The sequence below is a fragment of the Protopterus annectens genome, chromosome 5.part0, assembly GCF_019279795.1.
Source record: "Protopterus annectens isolate FY-2018-M chromosome 5.part0, PAN1.0, whole genome shotgun sequence".
NCBI lineage: Eukaryota > Metazoa > Chordata > Ceratodontiformes > Protopteridae > Protopterus > Protopterus annectens.
In genome coordinates this window covers 829,835,988-829,849,098 of record NC_056735.1, presented here as the reverse complement: position 1 = coordinate 829,849,098, position 13,111 = coordinate 829,835,988, and the positions used below count along the sequence as shown (strand labels likewise).

General features: G+C 34.0%; 1 protein-coding gene across 1 annotated transcript in view; it reads right to left on the bottom strand.

Annotated features, from left to right (window-relative positions):
- The window catches only part of F10 (coagulation factor X), a 539,902-nt gene that overhangs the window by 58,658 nt on the left and 468,133 nt on the right, over window positions 1-13,111 (bottom strand). The window contains exon 8 of the mRNA XM_044072640.1: window positions 367-484. Within this exon, the coding sequence (XP_043928575.1) occupies window positions 367-484 (118 nt within the window). The remainder of the gene's footprint in view (window positions 1-366; window positions 485-13,111) is intronic.

Sequence of the window (13,111 nt, the reverse complement as noted above, 5' to 3'; positions counted from 1 at the left end):
CATGCTGTTTACAAGGATAGGCCTGATCTTCCAGGTCTATCATTACATAAAACCACAAGTTTCATATTTTCAAAGTAAACTATCAAGTTGTAGAGTTCCAATGGATTGTCTTTTAAAAACAGTCTACATTTAAAGTCTCATATCTTAAAGAAAATTCATAATGAACTATACTATGAATATATTTCACTAGTGTCAAATCACACAGTTAATTCACATTAAGTTAATTAAGTAGAATTAATAAAGAACTCACCAACAATCACTTTGAAAAAATTCATAATGAACTATACTATGAATATATTTCACTAGTGTCAAATCACACAGTTAATTCACATTAAGTTAATTAAGTAGAATTAATAAAGAACTCACCAACAATCACTTTGAAACTCTTAGTCTGGTTCATACAGTGGGCAGCAGTCAAGATGAATTTGCTATTTAGGATTGTGCCTCCACAGAAAGCTTGGTTTTCAGGGTCCACCAGAACAGCCTGTGATAAAAAAAATGTTATTAACTTTTTATTAATCTGATGAACAGTACAATTACATTTATTAATGGTTATCACCTAGCCTTGAGCATGACCTACCTATTTTATCATACTTGCATTACATATGCTATGAGAATTATAAACAAAATGGGAGTCTTGAAAAATGTAAGTAATGAATACATAGTAAGTATGTATGTTTATTAAAGTAAAAAAGATGAAAGTTAACAGTTCAGCCTCATAATATAAGTATACAGCAACAGAGAAAACCATCTACTTTAAGAGAAAAATGCCATCCACAAAGATAAAAATGAAAATTGTAATAAGAATAGACGGCTAAGAGATATAGTGGTTGTAAATAAACATTAAGGGTCATTAGGAAATTATTTTAATTAGCTAACAACAGTCAGTTTGCCAAGACGGTGGACAAATCCAACTAACTGGTGTGTAAATGAAGAGGCATAATGAGAAATCATGTGAAACGCTGCAGTTCATAGGTTCATAGGTAGTTACTAGGCTATCGGCCCTGGGGCCTATACAAGCCCAGCCAAAAAGGTACTCTGGCTTTTGCCACCCAAGAAAATTATTTTCCTGTGCCACTGTCGAGCAGTGCCACAGAAGTGATCCCCGGGGTGAATTTCCTATTTCCCATCCAATCATCAAGATTTTTCTTGAAGAGTGCTAATGAGGAGCTTTGTTTGATATACATAGCAAGTTTATTCCAGAGTATGGGAAGTCTCTGGGACAGGAATCTATCCCTCCAGCATGTTCTGTTTATTGTGGTGACAAGGTTTAGGTCCCTAGAGTGTGTAGCTTGGAGGGATTGGGATTTCTTTAAGTGGGGCATGTCCAACAGCTCTGGGTTTGACAAAGCTTTGCATGTTAGGCAGAGATCACCTCTGAGTATGCGATATGCAACAGAGTAAAGCTGGAGTTTTTTGAGACGGTCTGCATAGGGCATCTCTTTGAGGCCAGTAATCCTCTTTGTGAGGTATTTCTGTGCCCTTTCCAGTTGTTGTAGATGTCCTGTGAGGTACATACCAAAAGGGGCGTTGTACTCTGTAATGGGTCTAATGAGTGATGAGTAGAGGGGAACAATGAACTTTTTTTTTCTGGATGAGAAACCTTTTGTGATGTGGTGTGCCACATAGAAGGAATCAGAATGCTGCATAATTAAAATTTCATAGATAGTTTTATGGAAATGCTAGTTAAAATAGGGTACAGAAGAAAAGGACCTACTAACTGTGACATGGGTTGCTCTACAGCTTGAGGTAGTATAAGGTTCATGGTGTTGTGTTGGACCACAAAGCAGCAGTAAATGCAAACAGAAACAACTAATTGTGGTGAAAGATATCAGTTTTAAATTTTCCCATGGTGCAGATACATGATATTTACTTATTTTACATTTCTTGACTGGGTTTGTCCAGCTGAGCTAATAGCCCTTTTCAGTGGAGGCCCGGGGAGAAAGGCACCACAAGTTTACAAATAAAAGTAAATAGAAGCAATAAACAATAAATAAGAATAACAATACAATTCTGACAAAAGCAAAAAAAAAATAAAAATGTAGGGTTTCAGTTGTTATTAACAAAAGTTTTGTTTGATAAAAGAAGTGAGATACACAGTTTGAGTAGCTAGTTAAGGAAATTACAGTTAATAAAAACAAATATATGTTTTAGATTGAGTGACAAGTAATAACCTAGATAAACAAGCTAAAGAGAACTAACAGAAAAGCAGACGTAAAACCTGAAAAGGGGCAGGCAGTAGACTGCCCTAGGATTAGGAAGATAGATTATGGAGGGTGAGTACAGTGGCAGGACCAGTGACTTTTCAGGTATTCGTTGGGGACTGATTTGAACTGATTGAGTTGTTTGAGTGACCTAATTTCTAATGGCAGTTTGTCCCAAGACATGGTTAGATAGTAGCTATAGAGGTTGCATCCAGTTTTGGTCTTGGGTTTATAGATTTGTAATAGGCCTTGGTCTGAGCTATGGAGAGTCCTAGAGGGAGAGTAAAAAGAGATTAGAGGAGATAAATTGGGATAGTATGATGGCTGGTGCAATATAGAGTGAATAATCTGAAGCTGAGAGAGAATAAACTGGTGGGGAAATTCTAGCCAGAGAGACAATGATGAGATTTATAATTTTGCTTTGCTGCAAATCTGGCCACCTTGTGGTAGGTAGATTCTAACTTAGGAGCAACAATTTGAGATTCGTAAGGATTTGAGAACTGTACAATAGGCAAGGTAGCAGATAAGCATGAGTGAAGATTACTTTTGCTTTGCTGATCAGGAACTTTTAATTTCTGTATAAGAGGCCAAGTTTTTTATTAGACTTGTTAATGCAATTACTTACAAGTCAAATTTAAGCTGGTCATCTATAATGATGCCTAGAAGTTGAACTCATCTTTGAACTCTTATTAAGTGGCTGTATTCTTCTGGTTTGCTTGGAAGCTCTGAGTGCATCTCTTTTGCCCTTGAAAGTGCTGTCTCATAAAACAGAATGGGATCATTGTAAATCATTTAAAAAGGAGGAGAAAATGCAATGTTTTTCTTGAGCTGTTAATGCTATCATATCATGCCTTTTAATATCCAGGTTATCCGTAAGTTATCAGGGTTATCAGCTCAATCATCTGTCAGGAAAGACAAATTAAGTGATAGTAAGCAGGGACAAAGAAATAGCAGCCAGATGCAAACTATGGTATTGCAGTTAACATTTCCAGAACTGTACAGAACTGTGGTTTATACTAGCAGACGGTACAATATGGAATGAGGAGATAAGGAAGCATTATGCCTTACTCTGGTAGTGGGGAAAAAAAGAAAGGTTTGGGGGTAGTAGGAAAGTTGATGCTTGACATAGAGGCATGAGCTCTAAGTCAAGGGAAAACTCTGTCATCAGCTAGAAAGGGCTGTTTTATTTACAGTAAATTGGAAATGGGCATCTTCTTGATTATAACTTTAAATTAAAATGAACTGGAGGATGGGTTATCAAAGAAGCAGAGAAAATGACACAAAGAAGGGTGACTTGAAACATGAACTGTATAACTACACAATGCAAGTAGTCTGGGAAGGATGCTGAGGAAGTTGCAAGAAATGATGTAATAAGAGAAGGTGGATACTGCTGTTATTTGAAGAAACAAGAGGGCATCAGGCAAAGAGATGTCAGGATAGAGGGCCTTTCAGAATAACAGAAATAAGAATACTGGTGAGTGTGTATCAGTGTAAATAATGCAGGGTACCAAGTGTGAATTCACAGCAGAAGAAGATTATTCAAGAAGGCATGATGAGGTAGAGAGAAGACTCAGTCTCAACCGGTAAAGCAAATGATCTGGAATTAAACTGTGTATCCACCCCAGACATTTCGAGGAGGAAGGGTGGGAGACTGGGGCACAGAATAATAAAAATATACAGGAGCAAGAAGATCCTATGCATGGGAGATCAGAATCATTTCAAGAGCAGACTGGCATATGCTGAGCTCTATGGGGTACAGAAGTAGAAACTGATTGTAATCTTGGACCATCAGCAATTCAGCACGCTGTTAGCTGTACTATAAAGGACAGAATTTTGGATGTGTTGATAAAAAATGTGCATGTTCCCAGGAATGGGCTGTTAAAGATGCCATTAACCAACAGTGAATCCAATGCAGTGTTATTTGAAGTCATAAGGAAAGCTAAATAAACAAAATGAATGTGTGGAATAATAGGAGAGGAGACTACATTGAGATATGGACAGTGTGCATGGTGAATTATGGATGTGATAGGAAGTGATGGGGTAAATAAACTAAGGGAATGGATCATGATGGAGTATTTCAGGCTTTGAACAAAGTTATGATAAAGGGATAAAAAAGGAAAACATGAAGGTCATTGTGGTTATACCTGACTGTGAGGCTTGTGGTTAGATGAAAATACAGAGGATAAGCGATATGGGGAAGATGTTGGAATTATGAATGGTACAGTACAGGAAGGCAAGCAGAAAAAAAGCAAAGAATGTAAGGCTAACTAATTCATAAACTGAAACAGAGCAATAGGGAGAGGTCATGAAATGTAACAAAGCAAGAGGCAGAGGTCAACAAATAGAACCGAGTCTTTTTTTATATATCAAGATGAAAGTATTAAATGGGGAGAAAGATGTAACTGCAATAAAAAGGGCAGAATGTTTCTTCGCAGTCTTCACAATAGAAATGGAACTGAGTGCCATGCTGAGTAACAAATGGACAGAGTGAGGAGATCATTTGTTGGAAACCAGAGCAACGTATGGACCTCATCTCCTATCCGCACACATAAACTACACATATACAATCTACCCACATAGGAGGATTATCTACTTAAGTCAACTACCTTAAAATAAAATGTATTCATATTAGAGTAAAAAAAAGAGAAGGACAAAAGACAAATACTGACTTTACTTTAATCAATTAGAACATGCTTTTATCTTCAGAATGGATTAGATTCTGTTCCTTCCCACATTCAAAATACATACGGCACTAAATTAAAAAAAAAACTGTAATATTCTATCACATGAACAACAGTAGGAAAATACCCATGAGGCAATCCATTCACAAAACATGCTATTCATTGGAAAATAAGGTGACTATTGTATCTCATTGGAGTCAATGGGACACAGCAACAACAGCGGCAGCAACAGAAACAAGACAACGATAATAATAACAATAATATTTGGAATATGTGTTGTTTGAAATAAATGGAATATATGTTTGATTTACATGAAACATCAAATGTTTTGCACTGTAAAATTAGGGAACCCAGTTCATGACTTCAGTGCTTTGCTCATCATTTAACTTATTTATTAAACTTACAGTACAAGACATTTCATGCACTAGACCCCAACATTCTCTATGTATCTAGTACTGCAAGTGTAATGTAGTTATTAATGGATTCCATTAGTACTGTTTAATCAGTAGATGACCTCTTCCCTTGGTGAATCATAAAGGCTACAGAATTCCATTAAACCTACCATATTTACTCTACTTGGTAAAAAGTACTAGTTAACACACACTGCCCACAGGAAAAAAAGATACACTATCGAGTTCCATTGGTATAAAAACACAAAACCCTAGCTACAAATTAGATGAATCAAATTTTTATTATCAGTTTAGGCACCTGCTTGAGCTGATATAGGAAGGGGAAAAGTAATACAGCATTACTGGCTTGAACCTTTTCAGCTGGAGAATATGTGGCATGTTTCCAGGGTGCATGATGCTGTAGTAAATTTCAAGCAGACATCAGGGAACACAAGGGAGTACTGACTTCTAGGGGTGGGGCAAACTTGAAGGGTCATACCAGTTATGGAAATGAGTGACATGCCATTGTTGATGGCCAGTGGAAGGCAATGCTAGAGTGTGTCATGTGCCATGGTACAATCAGAGAGGGAAAAAAAATCAATAAAAAAATAGGTTCAGAGGTTGGTACTAGGCTATCAGCCCTAGGGCCTATAGAAGCCTAGCCATAGCAATTCCCTGGCTATTTCTTCCCACACTATTTACTTCCCTGGACCCCTGTCTAGCAGGGCGACTGACATGATACCTGGGGTGAATTTCCTTTCTCCCATCCAATCATCAAGGTTCCTTTTGAAGAGGGCTAAAGAGGTGCTCTGCTTGACATGTATGGGCAGTTTATCCCAGAGTCTGGGGAGTCTCTGGGTCAGGAACCTATCCCTCCAGCATGTTTTGTTTATTGTGATGACAAGGTTTAGATCCCTGGAGTGTGTGGCTCTGAGGGATTGGGATTTCTTTAAGTGTAGCATGTCCAACAGCTCTGGGTTTGACATGGCCTTGTATGTTAAGCAGAGATCGCCTCGGAGTAGATGATATGCGACAGAATATGGCTGGAATTTTTTAAGGCAGTAATAGGTTAATAATAATACAATCGCCACTGACACACTTCAAATGTCCTCAAGTGCAATTACGTAATGTAAAGAGAATGTCTGTTTATGAATGGTATAAGAATCTGGATGCTGACATAATTTGTTTAGTAGATACTTTGGGAAATAAAATATGTAGTATATAATAATGAGATACTTGTGTCAGGATTAAGGTTTGGAGGGTACGAGGTGGTACTAGGTCGGTAAAAAGCAGCAAATTAAAAGTTAACAAAATGGTGAATTATTTTAGGGGGGGCCGTGTATGTTAAACCTACATAATCCCACAGGCTTCGAGCGGGATCATGTATAATGATAAGGAAACTGAGAGAGTACATTTAAAAACTTCAGTTGTGTATATGGCATCTATACATTTTTTTTTAGGTTTAAAAGCTAATAAAAGAATAAAGAACTAAAGTCATCAGAAGGTTGTTATACAAGAAATCTAACTATTTGTGGAAGACAACATGGGTTTGGAAAAGGATGAGGAAAGAAATTATTTAGTGGAAAATTAGGTAGTGGAAAGCAAAAATGGATTATATAAAAGTGGAAGGAAGGAACAGTATAAAAATAATGAAAGAACATTACTTGGAGTATCCACAAATTCAGAAGAACAGTGCCAAACAAAAACTAGTAAACAATCTACAAAGCACTGAGTAGAGGAGAAGCCAGGCACCGGACAGCTGAAGTAAATTGGCAAAGTTTATTGTATAGATTAAACACAACGTGAAATGCTAAACAACCACAATGCGTTTTTCGTCAATACAGCAGACTTCATCAGACAAAAACACAACCTTAAAAACGCATATATATATATATATATGTATATATATATATATATATATATATATATATATATATATATATATAGTGTGCCAAAATTCAAAAAAGCCAATAGATAGGCATCTCATGAATATACAATACTTAATAGGCGTGCTTTCTTGAAATATAAAAATAAATACATTCACATTCGAATAAAATGTAATGTCATCACTGGGGTTCAAGGATTTGTAAATCAAAAACGATAATGAATAGGTAAAGGTAAATTAATAAACATTAAAAGCAAGGAATGAGTAAATGATGCAACCTACTTTACTGTAAAAATTCTTGCAAATACTCCCATCTAGTGACCAAAATAAAAATAGCAGGAATCATAAAATTGTCATTCCATACAAAACTGAAAAAAAAAACAATATTTTAATAAAATTATGTTATATGATATTAAAATATACCCTAAAATTATTCTAAATAGTTTCTAAAAACTATATATAAAATGTACAAAAAATGTGGAGACGGAAGATCCAATAAATAAAACCAATGTAATCAAATAAGTGAATATTAATAACATCAAGTAAAACAGCTTGCTAATCTAATTAAATCAATAAAATCTATGAACTGTATGATATCAATAATTTAATGTATAATAAATACCCAATATATATAATCTATATTCTGCTAAAATGTGAAAAGATGTGTAAATAAATATGTGTATATAAAGCAATAAAATGTACATGTGTATAGCTTTAAAAATTAATATCCACATAAAATTTTAATAGGTGGTGAACCATTATAATTTAGAAGCCCTCATCTTTAGAAATGGGGCAAGGGAAACATTGTCATTTAGGCCTGGGGACCTATTGGCTTCAAGGATAATTTGCCAATATAGCTCCCGATATTTTATCTTTGTTTCCCATAAACCACCTCTCTCATCTTTCTGGACTTCTTCTATAATGAAAAAAAGTATATTTAGCTAGGGGGCAGGTGTGTGTATGTTTGTATAACGCGTTAGTAATTTTCTTATTTTTTATATCATTAACATGTTCATATATTCTTCTTCTAATCTTTCTTTCAGTTTTATCAATGTAGAAACTGGAGCAAACTTTACATATAGCAATATACATCACTCCTACAGAATCATAAGTACTATGAGTCTTGGCTTTTATTTCCTTTCCCCTAGCTTCAATAAAAACACATGTAGTGTCAGCCATCCAAGGGCATTGCACACACATTTTACATGAAAAAGTGTCATTAGGCTTCACTGTCTTCTTTTTCACATTATATGTTGGTGACAACCAATCTTTTATATTACGTCCCCTTCTAAAAATAATCTTAAGGGGTGTGCTCTCTTGTAACCCAAGATCACTTATTCTAATAAATTTGTCCCATTCCTTTAAAAAAAGTTTTTTGGATAATACCTCCATCTCCACTACAATCTATTATAAAAGCTCTGTTATAATTCTTATCAACATTTTTGGGAGTAACTATAGCCTCTGTGGTAGTTTTATTGTCGCAATGATTTAAATTTAAAACTCCATTACCCAAAATGGGTTGGAATCTATTTCCCCTACATCTAATCACTTCATCTTTTATTTTTGTAATAAATTCTAAGGGGTATCCCCTTTCCAGAAACATTTGAACCACAAATTCACTCTCTTCATTAAAATCTAAATCATCAGATGTCATTCTTGAGACTCTAATAAAATGACCTTTTACAATACTTCTTTTTTGGTGGATAGGATGTCCACTAGTAAAATGTAGATAACAATTGGAAAAAGTTTTCTTCCTAAATATTCTTGATTTAAAATGGTTCTCATCTTTAATTAAAGTCACATCTAAATAATTAATTTCTCGAAGGCCAATTTCATAAGTAAATTTTAAAAAGTCGGTAGTGTCACTTATGTTCTGTATAAACTCATCTAACCTATCTTTGGTGTCTATCCATGAAATAACTATATCATCTAAATAATGTTTATATAAACACCAACAATCCTTATATATACTATTAAAAATAAAATTAGTCTCCCAGGTGTTAAGCACCATATTGGCGTAGATGGGAGCACATCTTGCTCCCATCGCTACACCACTCCTTTGTTGAAAATATTTTCCTTGAAAAAATATATAGTTATGTTTAAGCACCATTTCCATCAATACAGTACAAGTATAAATTTCATTATCTGATATATCACCAGAGGATCTAATGGCTTCCTCAAACCATTCCAGACGTATATCATGTGGAATAGAGCCAAAAAGATCCACTACATCTATTGTTGCAAAAATAAGGTCTTGTTTAAACAAATCATTATTAACCTTTTGTAAATGGTCCCAAGAATCTTTTAAGAACGAAACATGTTTCATCATAGATTTTTTTCAGTTTAACATCAATAAATCTAGCTAAAGGGGAAATAGCTGAACCTTCAGCCGCTACTATAGGACGCAGAGGGGGGTCTTTATAGTTTTTGTGGACTTTTGGAATACCAAAAATGGAAGGAATTTTTGGTTTATCATCATATAAAAAAATCAAATAAATCCTTGTCTATAAATCCTTCCAGAAACAAATCATATAAAGTAGAATAAATTCTTCTATATCCCATATGGATTTCATTTTTGGATACATTGCCATATTCTGACGTATCCAAAAGCAACTGAAACATTTTAGCTTCATATATTATATGATTCATCAAAACAATACCACCCCTTTGTCAGGTTTCATCACCCTTATATTAGCATTTTCTCTTAACTGATGTAATAAATTATATTCAATAGATGACATATTAGAAATGTATTATTCTTCACTGCCTGTCTTAACTCATTTTCAACTAATATCTCAAAATCTTTCAATTGTGCATGAATAGGTGGATTCCAAATACTTTTCTTTCTTAGCTCATTAGATGTATCTCCACATGGATGGCCCTCCTGGAAAATCAGTTCAAAATTGACTTTTCTAAGAAACATTTTTAAATCAGTCACAAGTTTGCTAATATCACATTTTTTCTTAGGAACAAAATTTAACCCTTTAGAAAATAAACTAAAATATACCTGATCAATATTCAATTCTGTGTAATTAAAAATATTGAAATTCCTAAACTCATTGCTTGTGCAAACTACATTGTCTAAAAGACTCACTTCTTCCACAGTCTCCACCTGTTCAAGATTTTCAAAAACAAAACACATATCAGGGGAATATATTACCTTTTCCTCCTCCATCCGTTCTGGTGAAAATTCCCCTCCCTCTGGTTCTTTATTCTTTCTGATCTCCGGAGGGGGGGGGGATTCTAAAGGGTCCAACTGGTCTTCAGTGTGCAAATAAATTTCATTATCCTTGTTATAACCCCTAGAAGCATAATTTAAAGTACCCCTAGGCTTAGGGAAATGTACATGATTTTGATACTCAAATGTGTCTCTATTGATTTTTTTCTTCTTCCTTTCTAATATTTTGTCACATTTAGAATCAATAACTTTCCTTAAGTCAAAATATTTATTTTTTTCATCATCAACAGTAAATAAATGGTCGTTGGTAATACACTCATTAATAGTCTCAATTTTCTTCATAAGATTACCCATTTCATCTTCGTTGTTTTTAATAATTGCCCTTACTAAATTAAAACCCCAGTTGTCAAACATTTTAAGAAGTAAAGAATGAAAAGGTGAACCTACTACAACATTGTTTGGAAACTTATATACACGTAGGCCCTTCGGTACTAATTTCTGATGCAAACATTCTCTCAAATACATATTATCTATGTTTAAAATTTTGTATTTAAATAACAAATCATTCAGTATATTTAAGTTGCAAGCATATGTAGCAACATGTCCATCATCCTTGACAAAATAATCCCCCAAATCCCCTCTTTGCTTAAGCCAGTCTTTTAATGTTACATCAGTTAAGAGAAAATGCTAATATAAGGGTGATGAAACCTGACAAAGGGGGTGGTATTGTTTTGATGAATCATATAATGTATAAAGCTAAAATGTTTCAGTTGCTTTTGGATACGTCAAAATATGGCAATGTATCCAAAAATTAAATCCATATTGGATATAGAAGAATTTATTCTACTTTATATGATTTGTTTTTGGAAGGATTTATAGACAATGATTTATTTGATGTTTTATATAATGATAAACCAAAAATTCCTTCTATTTTTGGTATTCCAAAAGTCCACAAAAACTATAAAGACCCCCCCTCTGCGTCCTATAGTAGCGGCTGAAGGTTCAGCTATTTCCCCTTTAGCTAGATTTATTGATGTTAAATTGAAAAAAATCTATGATGAAACATGTTTTGTTCTTAAAAGATTTTTGGGACCTTTTACAAAAGGTTAATAATGATTTGTTTAAACAAGACCTTATTTTTGTCACAATAGATGTAGTGGATCTTTTTGGCTCTATTCCACATGATATAGGTCTGGAATGGCTTGAGGAAGCCATTAGATCCTCTGGTGATATGTCAGATAATGAAATTTATACTTGTACTGTATTGATGGAAATGGTGCTTAAACATAACTATATATTTTTTTAAGAAGAATATTTTCAACAAAGGAGTGGTGTAGCGATGGGAGCAAGATGTGCTCCTATCTACGCCAATATGGTGCTTAACACCTGGGAAACTAATTTTATTTTTAATAGTATCTATAAGGATTGTTGGTGTTTATATAAACGTTATTTAGATGATATAGTTATTTTATGGATAGACACCAAAGATAAGTTAGATGAGTTTATACAGAACATAAGTGACACTACTGACTTTTTAAAATTTACCTATGAAATTGGCCTTCGAGAAATTAATTATTTAGATGTGACTTTAATTAAAGATGAGAACCATTTTAAATCAAGAATATTTAGGAAGAAAACTTTTTCCAATTGTTATCTACATTTTACTAGTGGACATCCTATCCACCAAAAAAGAAGTATTGTGAAAGGTCAATTTGGTAGAGTCTCAAGAATGACCTCTGATGATTTAGATTTTAATGCAGAGAGTGAATTTGTGGTTCAAATGTTTCTGGAAAGGGGATACCCCTTAGAATTTATTACAAAAATAAAAGATGAAGTGATTAGAGGTAGGGGAAATAGATTCCAACCCATTTTGGGTAATGGGGTTTTAAATTTACATCATTGCGACAATAAAACTATCACAGAGGCTATAATTACTCCCAAAAATGTTGATAAGAATTATAACATGGCTTTTATAACATATTTTAGTGGAGATGAGGTATTATCCAAAAAACTTTTTTAAAGGAATGGGACAAATTTATTAGAATAAGTGATCTTGGGTTACAAGAGAGCACACCCTTAAGATTATTTTTAGAAGGGGACGTAATATAAAAGATTGGTTGTCACCAACATATAATGTGAAAAAGAAGACAGTGAAGACTAACGGCACTTTTTCATGTAAAATGTGTGCGCAATGCCCTTGGATGACTGACACTACATGTGTTTTTATTGAAGCTAGGGGAAAGGAAATAAAAGCCAAGACTCATAGTACTTGTGATTCTGCAGGAGTGATATATATTGCTATATGTAAAGTTTGTTCCAGTTTATATGTTGGTAAAACTGAAAGAAAGATTAGAAGAAGAATATATGAACATGTTAATGATATAAAAAATAAGAAAATTACTAACGCGTTATACAAACATACACACACCTGCCCCCTAGCTAAATATACTTTTTTCATTATAGAAGAAGTCCAGAAAGATGAGAGAGGTGGTTTATGGGAAACAATGTTAGAATATCGGGAGCTATATTGGCAAATTATCCTTGAAGCCAATAGGTCCCCAGGCCTAAATGACAATGTTTCCCTTGCACCAGTTCTAAAGATTAGGGTTGCTAGATTATAATGGTTCACCACCTATTAAAATTTTATGTGGATATTAATTTTTAAAGCTATACACATGTACATTTTATTGCTATATATACACATTTATTTATATATCTTTTCACATTTTAGCAGAATATAGATTATATATATTGGGTATTTACTATACATTAAA